We start from the raw sequence: 14,063 nt of genomic DNA, 5'->3' as shown, positions 1-14,063 counted from the left end.
ATAATTCATTTTGCAAATGGTTTCTTCATCATATGGCTGAATTAATTGTAGCATTGTCTAAAAAACTTAGTATAAAGTCATTTATAGGGTGACTAACAGCATAATTTGTAGCATATGAAAAATCTGAAGAGCATAGATACATAGCATAAAATGATACATGATTATTATCCAACAATTATTTAAGTAAAAGTAAAAGCATCATTTATAGTGTGTTTAAGCATAGCATGATAGTTAAGAGCACAGACCATGGAGCTGAGTTTCCTGGGCTCACATCCCCACTCTGTAACTTTGTAAGTAATAATCTTGGGGAAATTGCTTGGTTCTCTGTGCCTCAGTTTCCTTTTCTGTAAAAGAAAGATATCAATAGGGCTAATCTTATAGTGTTGTTAAGAATATTGAACTTAGAATAGTGTTTGGCAGGATAACTTTCATGCATGTGTTCGACAGATTAAAACTACCCAGTAGATTTATAGACAGTTTGAGTCTTCTATGGAATTTCTGTCAACTTGGTGTGCTACAGAGTTTTCCAGTTACTAAATATCACATTTTAAATTAAAGATTTAAAATGCCTTTTGATATTTGAGTCTTTATTCTTAAGTTGTCCCTATGACATATATTCAAGGATATATTAATATAAATGTATTCAATTCCCAAAGGCAAATGCAGATGTTTCTTATTGGCTTGGGATAACATTTTGAATAGTCAACCTGCTTTTTGTCTTTGTATATATATATTTTTTATGCAATATATATATTTAAAAATTTTCTATTTTAAGTAAACTCCATGCCACACGTGGGCCTTGAACTGACAAGCCTGAGATCAAGAGTTGCACTGACTGAGCCTGCCAGGCACCCCAGCAATATATTTTTTATTTTGGTAAAATCCGTAACATAAAATTTACCATTTAACCATTTTTAAGTGTTCTGTTCCGTGACATTAAGTACATTCACATTATTTTGCAAAACATCATCACCATCCATCTTCAGAACTTTTTTCACCTTTCCAAACTGAAACTCCGTGCCCATTAAACAATAACTCCCATTCCTCTACTCCCTGCTCAATGTCTGTGCTTATTTTGAGCACAACGGTAAGTTCCGATTGCTGTTGATGTGGCCCAATGTGGGGCTTTTATGCTTTCAGGTTGAAGAAGCTGGTTTAATCAACCATCCTCCTTGGAAACTCAAAGTCATCCAGCTGTTTGAGACACAGAGAGTGCGGCATGGCATAATGACCCTGGGGCCCAGTGGAGCAGGGAAAACCACCTGCATCCACACCTTGATGAGAGCCATGGCAGGTAAGGGGGCGCCCAAGCTGTGTTGCTCTGGGCAACACATTTAAGTAGCTGTGACCCATTTGAATACTCCAAGAGGGACATAAAAGTTAGATACATTAATATATTTGTATAGGAAGGAATGCTGCTTTACTGATTATTGGGTTCATTTCAGCGATAATGTATTATAATAACGACCTAGAAGGGAAAAAATTTTTCAGCTTTATCGAGATATAATTGACATATGACATTGTGTTTAATGTGTACAGTGTATTGATGTGCAACATTTGTATGTTGCAAAATAATCAACACCATGAACATTGACCCCCATCTTGTCACATAGTACCATTTCTTTTTTTGTGGTGAGAACATTTAAGATCTACTCTTCTAGCAACATTCAAGTTTATGATACAGTATAATTAGCTATAATCACTCTACTATATATATATAGTATGCTATAATGTACATTAGATCCCCAAACTTATTAATCCTTTAGCTAGAAGTTTGTACCCTTTGCCCAATATCTCCCCATTTCCCTACACCTCAACCCCTAGTAACCACCATTCTACAATCTGTTTCTCAGAGTTTGATTTTTTTAGATTCCATATATAAGTGATACCACACAGTATTTGTCTTTCCCTGTCGGACTTAATTCATTTAGCATGATGTTCTCAAGGTCCATCCATGTCATTGTCAATGGCAGGATGTCCTTCTTGCTCATGGCTGAATAATAAATATATATACATGTAAAATATATATATTTATATGTATACACACACACACCACATTTTCTTAATCCATTCATCTATTCATGCACATTTAAATTGTTTCCGTATCTTGGCTTCTGGGAATAATGCTGAGTGAAAAAATTCCTGAACAGTGACTTTATATATTGTGTTATATGTTTTACTTATGTCATTCAGTTTTCACAATGATCTTGAGATGTGGCTATTACCATCCCCATTTTGTACAAAAATTCAAGGCTCAAATTCAGAAATGCTACAGGTTGCAAAGATGGTAAGTGATAGGATTCAGAATTATGGGATTCTCGAATTATAGATAGGATTCAGAACGTCAGGGTCCACTAATGAAAAGCCCAGACTTTTTCCATTATAACATGCCACTACCCAATAATGACTTAATATAACCTCCCAGTACAGAAAAAATTATTTCAATTTCAGTTCCTAAAATCATCCTAATCACAAACTAATTTCCCACCTAGAATCAGATGTTTTTCTGGTGAAGTTAAATAACTGTATTTAATTTCCAGATCTCCCTAAGCCTTACAGCTAAGTCCCTACCTAGCCCGAGGTCATCTAAAGATAGTAGGCATTGTCACATTTGTGATTATTCTTATATTTCCTGATTGGACATTGATGTCTGTCATACTGAAGATACTGTGTAGGCAGCTCTTGGCCATGGCAGATTTGAGTCCCAAAATTTCACAGAACTCTACCTATTGGAATTCAAATACATGGTCCCATAGGGAGAAGGTGCCTAGTTGGTTTTCCAGTCAGCTCATGCAGACCCAGTGCACTGACCTTGAGTTGGTGGTTGTGGAGATTGCTCTGTATTGCTCTAGGGTCCTGCACATGTTGGATTTAGCTGGATACCTATATCCGCAGCGATGGGGCCCAGTAAATTCTGTACATTAAGTCCACCAGGGAGTCTCCACACTAAGAAAGAACTGTGCTCTCAGCTATCACTTACCTTGCCAAAACTGAGAGCTCACACCTGCAAAAGACTTATCATGTGCTTTTCACGTGCTGTTAAGTTTGTGTTTGGGGATTTTTATAGAGCTTTAAAATGATCTGTTCTCTCAAATTATGCTTAATAATACTTTTGTTATTATTGTGTAGCTGCCTTCTGTTAACAATAAACTACAAATGCACCTGGTAAAATGACTTGAACAAAATGAATACTAAATATTAAACGATAGTGCTACATTATGTATAATATGTCTAAATTATATAACCCATATGGCATCACTGGTTTTGGAGAAGTTCTTTGCAAAGATGAATTAATCATTAGCTGTTGATTAACCTGTTCTTGGTTTTAATATATAGGGCAAATATTTGTTATTTTAAGCAACACGTTGTTTCTTGCTGAAAACATTCATTCTCCCAAAGATTGAGAAGGTAATTGGGTTGAACTTATACTAGACTCATATATATTTGTGTCCTTATTCATCATGTATTTGTTTATCAAATATCTCTAATATTCTGTAGTTTGAGGCCCTGCTAGGTTCGGTAGCTTAAGTGGGAAGGCAGGCATGGAAACAAAAGGCTGTGTCTTCAAGGAGCTTACGGTTTGGTGGAGTAACAGTTATTAGTCAACACGGAATTGCTATGAGGAGGTTTGGACAATTATGTTGTGAGCAGAGGCAAAGGAGATCAGAGACCTTTCTAAGGAATTATAGGAAGGCTCACAGAGCAGGTGCTGCTTCAGCTGAGGTTTGGGGGTTGAGTAGCTGTTGGATCAAAGGCATTCTTAGCAGAATGAAGAGCCTGGGCAGGTAGGAGGGACTGGAGAGAGCATGGCATACCCGGAAATTGCTTTGGTATGGATAAATGTGCTCTGTGTGTGGGTGGGAGTAGGGGAGATGAGGGGCTGTAGCGGTGCTACTGGCCCCCAGCGCTTCATCCCTTTGGCCCTCCCCCTTTGGACAGCTTCTCCCACACATGCCAGTGGGGTCTCCCAGTTTTTCAGCATTATGACTTTCCTAGAATCTAGGGAACTCCTGGTTCAGCCTGAAAGAGGGTGGGAATTAATGCCCCTGAGGCAGCCATAGCCTCAGCTAGTGGGGCGAAGCGTTGAAGGCAAGTGTCCCATCTCCTCTTGTCCATTAGAGGGATACTACCTCTGGGGCCGCTTCACAAATGAGCCCATTTTGGGGGTTCTCTCCTTTTCTGTCTCACTGTCTCTTTGCCCTGACTCCAAACTCCCAGTACCCACATCTTTGTTTGAGACTTTGCTTTTAGGGGGGAATTTAGGTATGGCATGAGGAGCTTTATAAGTTATGCTGAATACCTAGGTTTTATTCTGTCGGTGATGGGAAGCCCTTGAGCTGGGGAGGGGTATGGTCAACCTTCTGTGTGTGGAAGGCCACCTGGCGGCCATGTAGAGAATAGACCATGGACAGGAGGGGTGGTCTGGAGTCCATAAGGAGGCAACAGCAAGAAAGGATGCCTACTCAAGGGCAGAGTCCATGAAGGTGGAGTGATCAGGACAGTCAAGAAATGCCTAGGAGGAGAGGAGGAATTAGTTTAACCAACATTTTGAAAGTCAAGCATTTTTTTCTTGGAGTGCTCTTATAACAATGTTTTGGTATTTCTTTTTTTGGCATAATTAAAAAATTTTATTATTGAAGTATAGTTGGCATACGATGTTATTTAAGTTTCAGGTGTATAACATAGTGATTCAATAATTCTATACAAAAATGTTATGGTATTTTAAATTAAAATAATGCAATTCTACCTACTACCATAATGAAATAATTTTTGACAGTTTTTCTTCTATGGGCAACAGACAAAGTCCAGTTTTTACCTATGATACTGTCATACTGTTTGAGAGTAGGCTGGCCTTTTGTAAAGTGTGTTAGGTAAAAAAATAGTTTTGCCCGTCAGCTCTGAAAAAGCTGAATTGTGACTCAGTTTAACTTCAGCATCATAAAGTATTGAAGATAATTACCCTGAGTTTTTTTGTGATTTAAAAAAGGAGACCTAAAGGGCTGTCTGGGTGGCTCAGTCAGTTAAGCATCTTCCTTGGGCTTAGGTCATGATCCCAGGGTCCTGGGATGGAGCCCCACATTGGCTCCTTGCTCAGCGGGGAGCCTGCCTTCTCCCTCTTCCTCTGCCTCACCCCCTGCTTGTGCATGTGCTCTCTCTCTCTCAGTCAAATAAATAAATAATAAATAATAAATAATAATCTTTTAAAAAATAGTAAATAATCTTTTAAAAAAATAAAAAAAGGAGAACTATGGTCTAATTTTCTAAATAAGTTTTAATATTTTTTAAAGATTTATCTGTTTATTTAAGAGAGGGAGAGAGAGAGCACGAGAAAGTGAGCACAGGCTTGCCGGGCAGGGGGCAGGGGGCAGGGGTCGAGGGAGGGGCAGAGGGCGAGGGAGAGAAGCATACTCCCCACTGAGTGGGGAAACCCCACTGAGCTGTTGTGGGACTTGATCTCATGACCCTGAGATCATGACCTGACCTGAAATCAAGAGTTGAACACTTCACTGACTGAGCCACGCAGCTGCCCTGGTTTTGATGGGTTTTAACATGTTTTTCGATGTGCGTAGTTATGTATGCTTGCCTGTGTTTGTCAATCTTTCACACAATATGTAATATTTTAGCATCTATTTTTATGATTTTATACTTTAAACCTTATTCTTCACCTTTCTGCTTATTAACTGCTTATGTACAGAATCTGGCCCCTTTAAGAGTAGTTTTAGGGTTTGAAGGATTCAAAGACCTTTTTTTTGAGGTTGGCCACAAAAGAAAAGTCCTTGATTCTTGCAGCATTAGTTTAGCTTACTTTTTCCAAATGAGCAAGAACACATCTCAGTGAATTGAAGCCGGTTATGGAGAGAATGAGGCATCTTCTGGGTGACATTTCAGAGACCAGACTTAATCTGGTATACCGTAAATCAAAAGATTTTTGAGCTGTGAAATTTAAAGAACTTCCAGGTTATATTAATTTGTTCATCAATACCAACATGGTATCTTTCCCCCCCTTTATGTTTCCTTTTACAGAAGGATAAAAACAAAAGTATGTTAGTCCATAAAATATAACAGTGTTAATTATGATAACTTGGAATGCAGTAAGACATATATTCTCAGTGTAATTTTGTGTTTTTCATATTTTGAACACCTGCTGATGGTACATTGCAAATTAGTTCAGTGTTACCTAGTGATGGTTCACTCTACATCTGAGTCATTTAAAATTTGGATTTACTTGGTACAGATTGTGGAAAGCCACACCGGGAACTGAGGATGAATCCCAAAGCGATTACGGCCCCACAGATGTTTGGTCGGCTTGACGTGGCCACAAACGACTGGACTGATGGGATATTTTCAACCCTTTGGAGGAAAACACTGAGGGCCAAGAAAGGTAGAAGATGAAGTATTATTTTTGATATGTCCTTCTAAATAAAATCCTTGGTGCCTATTTAGAATTAGTAGAACATATTCTCCATATAATATCTTAGCCAAGACTAAGAAGTCCTAAATCAGTATATTTGTCAGTGTTGGAATACTGAAAGTATTGATTAGGGTATTTAAAATCCCCCTCTCCCACCTTTCTTCTTTGTTGTTGTTACAAAGGAAATTATTTTCCTTTTGAATAAATATTTCTGTATCCCTGTGATATCTTAGAATAAAAGAGAAAGAAAAAGCTGTTACGGAAAATTGATAGTGTTAAATAAAGTGATTTTACTATAACTATTTCACTGAATCTTTTAAAAATGTTACTTTTATTTAAGTACAGCCTATTTTTGGAAAACTGATTCTCCTATAAAATCACAGGAGGAAATAGGCTTCTTTGGGAAGAAAATTACATATATCAAAAATGAAGTTTATATTGAACTAAGAAATTATTCTGTTTAGGTATACACTGGTGTTTGCTTGTCCTGTGAACAAACCTGTTAAGGGCTAGTGGTTCACTCTGAATATTCTCTTACTTACGGAGTCTGGAAATTGAACCCGGTGTTCCTGGAATATAAGCTCGGATGGAAGAGGTGATATTAACTCTCCTCTCATCATGTTTTCTCACTCCTGAATAAGGAGGAGAAAGGCACAGTGAATGCATTTGCAGAGAGAAAGAAGGATCCAGGAGAAGGACAAGATATTTGGGCTATTTCTTCAGGAGTCTCTGCTTTGGAATAGTTTCTACCAATAAATGTTTAAGCTGGTGCCATCCCAGTTCTCAGTTAGGGAATGGAGCTCATCAACCTAAAAATCAGTTGTCAAAAGAGACATGAAAACATGGGATTTCAAAAGTGTGTTCATATTTGGAATTATTGTTTTATTGGATATAAATCAAATTTTGTTTCTGACCTTGTTTCAATAATCCTGTGTAAACAGATCCGGTGCCCAGTGCTCCCAAGAATGGGAGCTCAGAGAGGTGTTTTTTTTCCTCCTTAAAGAAGGCAACATGCTTTTTCTAAGGGACTCTGGTGTTTAGATCATTTTACTTAAATTCAAGTCAAATGAGCATAATTAAGATTTTCAAAGCAGTTGACTGGACATAGAATATATTACAGGGGTTACACAGTAAATAAAAACTAGAGTTACAAACTTGGTCATGGTGTCAGTAAAGAGAAACTAGAGATTAGGAGATTAAGAGGAACTATTAAACCAAATACCTAAATTTATGATGGCATTGTGGTTGACCATTCTGTGGATGCTTGTCACTTTCTTTACTTCCAGATATCTCCGTAAGTGACTCCCAGCAGGTTTTGTCCCCAGTGGTCCTCCAAAACTACTCTTTTAAGGACACTCATGACCTCCAGCTCGCCAGATATAAATTGTCAGTTCTCAGGCTAGTCCGGCTGTCATGGGATCTTGGCACGGTCGATCACCCCCCTTCTCGGAACTCTTCCATCGCTTGGCTTCAGGGAAACTTTACCTGTTGGCTCTCCTTCTACCTCTGCCTCATGGGGGGTCTGCCAGAGGGAGGAGCCAGCAAAGGAGACACTACTAGAAGTCTGACCATCAAAGTGACTCTGTCCTCAGACCTCCTGTTTCTACTTTTACTATCTAGAAGAAACATACCCAGTCCATGGTTTTAAATGCCATCTCTAAGCTGGTGGCTTCTGCATGTTAATCTTCAACCCTGACCTCTCCCTTGAACCTCCAGCTCAACAACACTGTGGGATGTCTGTGGGACATCTCGGATGTAAGATGTGCAAGCCAGAGTTGATTCTGTGGTTCTTTCTGGCTGTCCTTCTGAATGTACTCACATTCTTCTCCTCCTTCTCTTCTTATTTACTAGGTTCAACTTCTTGCTCTTCCTGGGACACCCTATGCTTGTACTCACTTTGAGACCTTTGCACTTGCTATTCCTACTGCCTGGAAGACTTTACCTCTAGATCTTTACATCTCTTCATTCTCCTGAAATATATTACTGACTACCTTATCCAAAGCAATGCCCCATCATCTTATCCTTCTTAATTTTTCTTATCTTGGATATTTCTTTGCTTATGGTTTGATTGATTATCATCTCTACCCTTTAGAGTGTAAGCTCTGTGAAAGCAGGAATTGTCTTATTTACCACAAAATCCCCAGACTCTAGAACAGTGCTGATACATAGAAAGTGCTCAATGAATATTTGTTCAATGAAAAATGACTTTTTACTTTGATTATGTGCTTTAAACAACTGGTATATAAAGAACTGGAAAAGTCCTATGTGATAAAAATAATCATTTCTATCAAAGTTTAATGAAAATCACATCAAGTTATAGTACTTCTGCAAGTATAGTAGTTATGTGTCTATGTATATATGTGTATGTATGCTTTTCCCCCCACCTTTGGTGGAATATTTTAGGTGAACATATCTGGATAGTTCTTGATGGTCCAGTAGATGCCATTTGGATTGAAAATCTGAATTCTGTTTTGGATGATAACAAAACTCTAACTCTTGCCAATGGCGATCGGATTCCCATGGCTCCAAACTGCAAGATCATTTTTGAACCCCATAACATTGACAACGCTTCACCTGCTACTGTCTCAAGAAATGGAATGGTTTTCATGAGTTCTTCTATCCTCGATTGGAGTCCTCTTCTCGAGGTATGAGTGGAGTCTTTCTTTTGTGCACTGAAGGAGGAAAACCGGTCTTTAGCATTCCTGTAGAGCGCCTGTTGATTTTTCTGCAGACCTTTGGTGTCATTGCATTTGATCGCTACTGTTTAAGGCCACTCCTTGCCTGCTCTGGGATGTTGGAACCCTGATTGTCCCTTACAGGTTCCTTCAGCGTTCTGGTGTCTGTAGGGCTCCTCTCATCTCTTTAGACCTGTGATTTCCACTGTGGGTTGTGGGGTAGTTGCCAGGCCTCACTGAATCAATAATCCCACCAAACTGTGAATAAGTAAAATTTAATTTGATCACTTTGGAAATTCATGACATTTTAAAAAGGTACTCAGTCATGTAAAGTTTGGGAGCAATCATCTTAGAATATCAGCTTTAAGAAAACAATTTATTAAAATTCCATCTAAGAGAAAAATTGCATATAAGGAATTTTTATGAGATTCAGTAGTCATTAGTTTTACGTTCGTTCTTGGAAATAATATTTCAGATAATATCTCCAGTTCATGAAAAGGTATATTATTTTCTTATCACCAATACATTCTAGAATATATTGATTATAATCAGATTATAGTTAAATGCCTTGTATACGTAGATATTTTACTAAATAAATGCTATAAGGCAAAATGCTTATTAGATAAGCCAGATGTGAAATCTTTTTTGACATTGTTGGTCAAATTTATTATTTTATTTACATCATTTTTTGGAGATCATTTTGATTGAAAACATACAATCATAATTTTTAAAAAAGATTTATTTATTTGAGAGAGAGAGAGAGAGCGATAGCAAGCACAAGAGAGCACACAAGCAGGGGGAACAGCGGGCAGAGGGAGAAGCAGGCTTCCCGCTGAGCAGGGAGCCCGATGCAGGGCTTGAACCCAGGACCCTGAGATCATGACCTGAGCCGAAGGCAGACGCTTAATCAAATGAGCCACCCAGGTGCCCCCTAAAATCATAATTTAAATTAAGTAGGTGTTTACTTTGTATTGTCATTAATTTTTGTGCTTCTCTTTCTCTATGAATATATCCTAACTTTTAATAGTATCTTCTCAGAATTTACAGAAACCTGGGTTGAAAAAGGGTTTAGGTTTGGTAAAATGTGAAGATACGAAAAAAGAGGGGATTATATAGCAAAATGATACTTACATATAATTGGATATGTCACTAAATATGCTTCTAAAGATTTCAGATTTCTCAATCAAATTATCCATCCATTAAGGAGAATACAGGGCAAGGGTTCTGAACACTGGCTTTGCAAGAATAATCATCAATGACAGTTCTTTAAAATACAGATGATGGGGTCATACCCCAATCCTTCCAAATTAGAATCTCTGGGCCGGGGTGAGGGGGTAAGATTCAGGAGTTGGTTTTTGTTTTTGCTTTTGTTTTTAGAAGTACCACAATAGGTCCGGATTTGGTAACTACGGATACAGCGGAAGCTCCAAGTAAAAAAGTATTTCTGTGATTTTCCCCAAATGCTTCACATTCACAAAGGCTTTTAAAAAATACTTCTACACGACTGGCTAATGAATATTTAGACTTTGCTATTTATGAAATAAGCTTCTATTATGTTCTATGTTGAGGATGAATAAGGTTCTCACATTAATGCTACACTTACCTAATTTTATTTTGTTAAAGTAGGCTCCATACCCAGCATGGAGCCCAATATGGGGCTTGAACTCACATCTGTGAGATCAAGACCTGAGCTGTGATCAACAGTCGGATGCTCAACCGGCTGAGCCACCCAGGCGCCCCTTACCTAATTTTTTATATGCTTTTAAATAATGCAGTTTCTTCTCATGAATGGTTAGCAAGACTCACAAAGAATCAGACTGGGAGTGTTGAGAGCAGTACAAGGCACCTCTAGGGAGTTACTAGAGGCAGACGGGTGGAGAAGCTGTGTTCACTGGTATCTGTCAGCTCCTGGGAGCCAAGCTGATTACTTGGCCCTGTGTATGACAATCTTTTTGATTCCATCAACTCAAAAGGGCTATGTTCTGTTTTTGTTGCTGTGGCACCCTGGTAAATTCATGAATTGATGAATAATTTGGAATCAACATTTTATTGCTTCTGTTCAGTGTCTAAGAATGAGCTGATCCCTTGAGGCCGAGGGAACTTGCGTCAGCTTTAGAGAATAGTGTGTGTTAGTGGTATTTTGTTAGAGATCACATGCACTTTTCTAAAGTGGGTTCCCCAAATGACTAAATTCTCCATTTTCTGGAATATTCTTTGATATTTTTCTACATTGATTATTAATTAAATTAGAAGAAATAAAAGGAAACAACTAACTTGATAAATCTTTTATCCCATTTAAAACAATGTGGGTATGGATTTCCTTTGTTCATCTTTTATTTCTTTTTCTTTTCCTAAATTATTTCTCTATATATGCCTCCTCATTTTCTTCTAGTATATTTTAATTAAGAGCTTAAGACTTTTTTTCCATCTTGGCTTCAAGACCTGAGCACATGTATAGGGTGGTGATAGAACATGTGCATTTGAATTCTGTCCTTGGCACTCACCAGCTGTGGGATCCTGGGCACATTACTTCCACTGTTTGGGCCTTGGTTTTCCCATCTGTAAAAGGAAGATAATAATAACACCTACCTCATAGTGTTATTTTGAGCATTACATGAGTTAATGCATGAAAGCCCGGTTAGTAAGGCCGGGCACATCCTATATGCAGTATTATCATTAATTAATATTTAAAAAATTTTTGTCCCAAAATGGCCATTCTCCTGGTGTGCTAGTAAACTTATTAATGCATTAATCTGTAAACGAACAGGGTTTCCTTAAGAAACGCTCACCTCAAGAAGCTGAAATTCTTCGTCAGCTCTACGGCAAGTCTTTTCCTGACCTGTATCGCTTCAGTATCCAGAACTTAGAATACAAGATGGAGATGCTTGAGGCTTTTGTAATCATGCAGAGCATTAACATGCTTCAAGGGCTGATCCCTCCAAAGGTAAATTGCTCAAATTTCTAGAAATTTCTCTCTTATTAACAGAGCCATGTTGTGCAGAGAGTACAATATTTGAAATTGGTTCTGTTAGACCTGTGGTTGGGGTGGGGGATGTTTTAAACGTGCACATGCATCTTTTGCATTTTTCTCATTTCTGTTTTCACCAAGGAAGCCATTGGTTTATAATTTAGTGGCAAGTTCACTGTCATCTAATAAGCATCCAGATTTATTTTGGAGACCAGCTTGGTATTCCTCGAGATCAATTCTGTATTTTTTCCCAATTTCATTCATCTTTCCCTTGTTCTTGTCTTCGGGAAAACTGTTGTCCCTTTCACATCTTTGTTATTTTCATTGAAACCTCCAAGTAAAATGTCAGTTCGAGAAGCAAGCATTAAAACAGCAAGTTTCTTTTGTGCTCAGGAGCAAGGTGTGGAGGTCACATCAGAGCACCTGGGGAGACTGTACGTCTTCTCCCTGATGTGGAGCATCGGTGCCCTGCTCGAACTGGAGGGCCGGCGCCGGCTGGAGCACTGGCTGTGTTCTCAGGAAGCCCTGACCTTGGATTTGCCGCCTCTGGAGGGGACGGAGGACACCATGTTTGACTATTACGTCTCGTCCACTGGTGAGGATCCTTGCTTCCATGGACTCATACACAACACATGGGAACAGTTTTTTTTCCACTGGCCAATATTTACATAAATTTTATTTTTTCTAAGTGGTAATTAAAACACTTGGCTGTAAAATTGAAATGGAAATTTTCATGTGTGAAGAAACCTAATTGTTTCTTTTTCGAAATTTTATTTCATTTGTGTTCCAAAAGCACATCTTCCCCTTGTTAAGTATATTGTTTACTGAACTTTTAATGAATTAAAAACAAGCTAGGGGGACACCTGGGTGGCTTAGTCAGTTAAGCATATGACTCTTGATTTCAGCTCAGTGGGAAGTCTGCTTGAGGATTCTCTCTCTCCATCTCCCTCTGCCCTACCCTCCCCCCACTTGTGCACCCTCTCTCTTTCTAAAATAAATAAATCAATCTAAAAATAAAAATTAGAGAAAAATCTCCAAATCAGATCTGTTTCAGCCATTTATATAATCAGGAATTTACATAAGAATTACAAAGTGTGAAGTATATTTTTACCAAATATGTGTTTATCTATACATTTGTATCTATCTATATATACCTCAAGTTTATTTATATGTGCATACATATATATATAAAGTACATACATACAAAGTATATATATATATATATACAATATTTATATCTTTTATTTTTGATTTATAATTAAGGAAGTGTGTAATGAAAAGCTTGTGATATTAGATATTTTAAATGGTCTTAGGTACATACTACTATCACTGTATTCTTAACTTTTATACAGACATAATTGAAAACTGACATATTTAAAAAGAAAACTCCAGGATTCTTCTTCATATTTCCTATTAATAACACTTTGGAATTGTTCCTTGGGAAATTTTGACTCGGCTAACACATACTTAAATAGTACTTAGATCTATGGTTCTAATGATCTTCATTTTATGGGGAGTTTTTGAAAGATGGCTTCATGAGATGTCAAGGACGTGTGGTTGTTCCGGTCAGGACTTCAGTTATTTATGGGCATGTGAGGATGTACATGTTCTCTGTTCGTCTCAGGTGAATGGAGGCACTGGACCACGTGCACTGAGGAATATGTGTATCCATCTGACATCACCCCAGAATATGGCTCCATCCTGGTGCCAAATGTTGACAACGTGAGGACTGACTTTCTAATTAAAACCATCGCCAAACAGGGCAAGGTGTGGCTCTTTGACTTTTATTGACAATAGCATATTTTAAAATGTCGCTTGAAAACACAAGGCATCTTGCATTTATCTTAGTATGTTTTGGGTTGCTGTTTCGAGTAAATGAAAGTATTACCCAAATTAATATGCTTCTTTTATTATTCTCGAGTAACAGTGTTAAGAGTTGAATAGTTCCAGTGCATGATCAAGTAATTATTTCTCACACAGTAGTTGAGAGAAAGTGAACTTGGACTTG

The 14,063-nt window shown here is 38.0% G+C and overlaps 1 protein-coding gene across 1 annotated transcript in view; it reads left to right on the top strand.

Moving 5' to 3' along the window:
* Positions 1 to 14,063, top strand: part of DNAH5 (dynein axonemal heavy chain 5) — a 216,419-nt gene that overhangs the window by 91,358 nt on the left and 110,998 nt on the right. The window contains exons 41-46 of the mRNA XM_078066500.1: positions 1,141 to 1,294; positions 6,236 to 6,382; positions 8,816 to 9,057; positions 11,855 to 12,031; positions 12,449 to 12,650; positions 13,680 to 13,822. Coding sequence (XP_077922626.1) covers positions 1,141 to 1,294; positions 6,236 to 6,382; positions 8,816 to 9,057; positions 11,855 to 12,031; positions 12,449 to 12,650; positions 13,680 to 13,822 — 1,065 coding nt within the window. The remainder of the gene's footprint in view (positions 1 to 1,140; positions 1,295 to 6,235; positions 6,383 to 8,815; positions 9,058 to 11,854; positions 12,032 to 12,448; positions 12,651 to 13,679; positions 13,823 to 14,063) is intronic.

This window comes from Halichoerus grypus, chromosome 2 (assembly GCF_964656455.1).
Source record: "Halichoerus grypus chromosome 2, mHalGry1.hap1.1, whole genome shotgun sequence".
Taxonomy (NCBI): domain Eukaryota; kingdom Metazoa; phylum Chordata; class Mammalia; order Carnivora; family Phocidae; genus Halichoerus; species Halichoerus grypus.
Note: the sequence above shows the minus strand (reverse complement) of the source record. Positions and strands in the feature narration are given on the sequence as shown.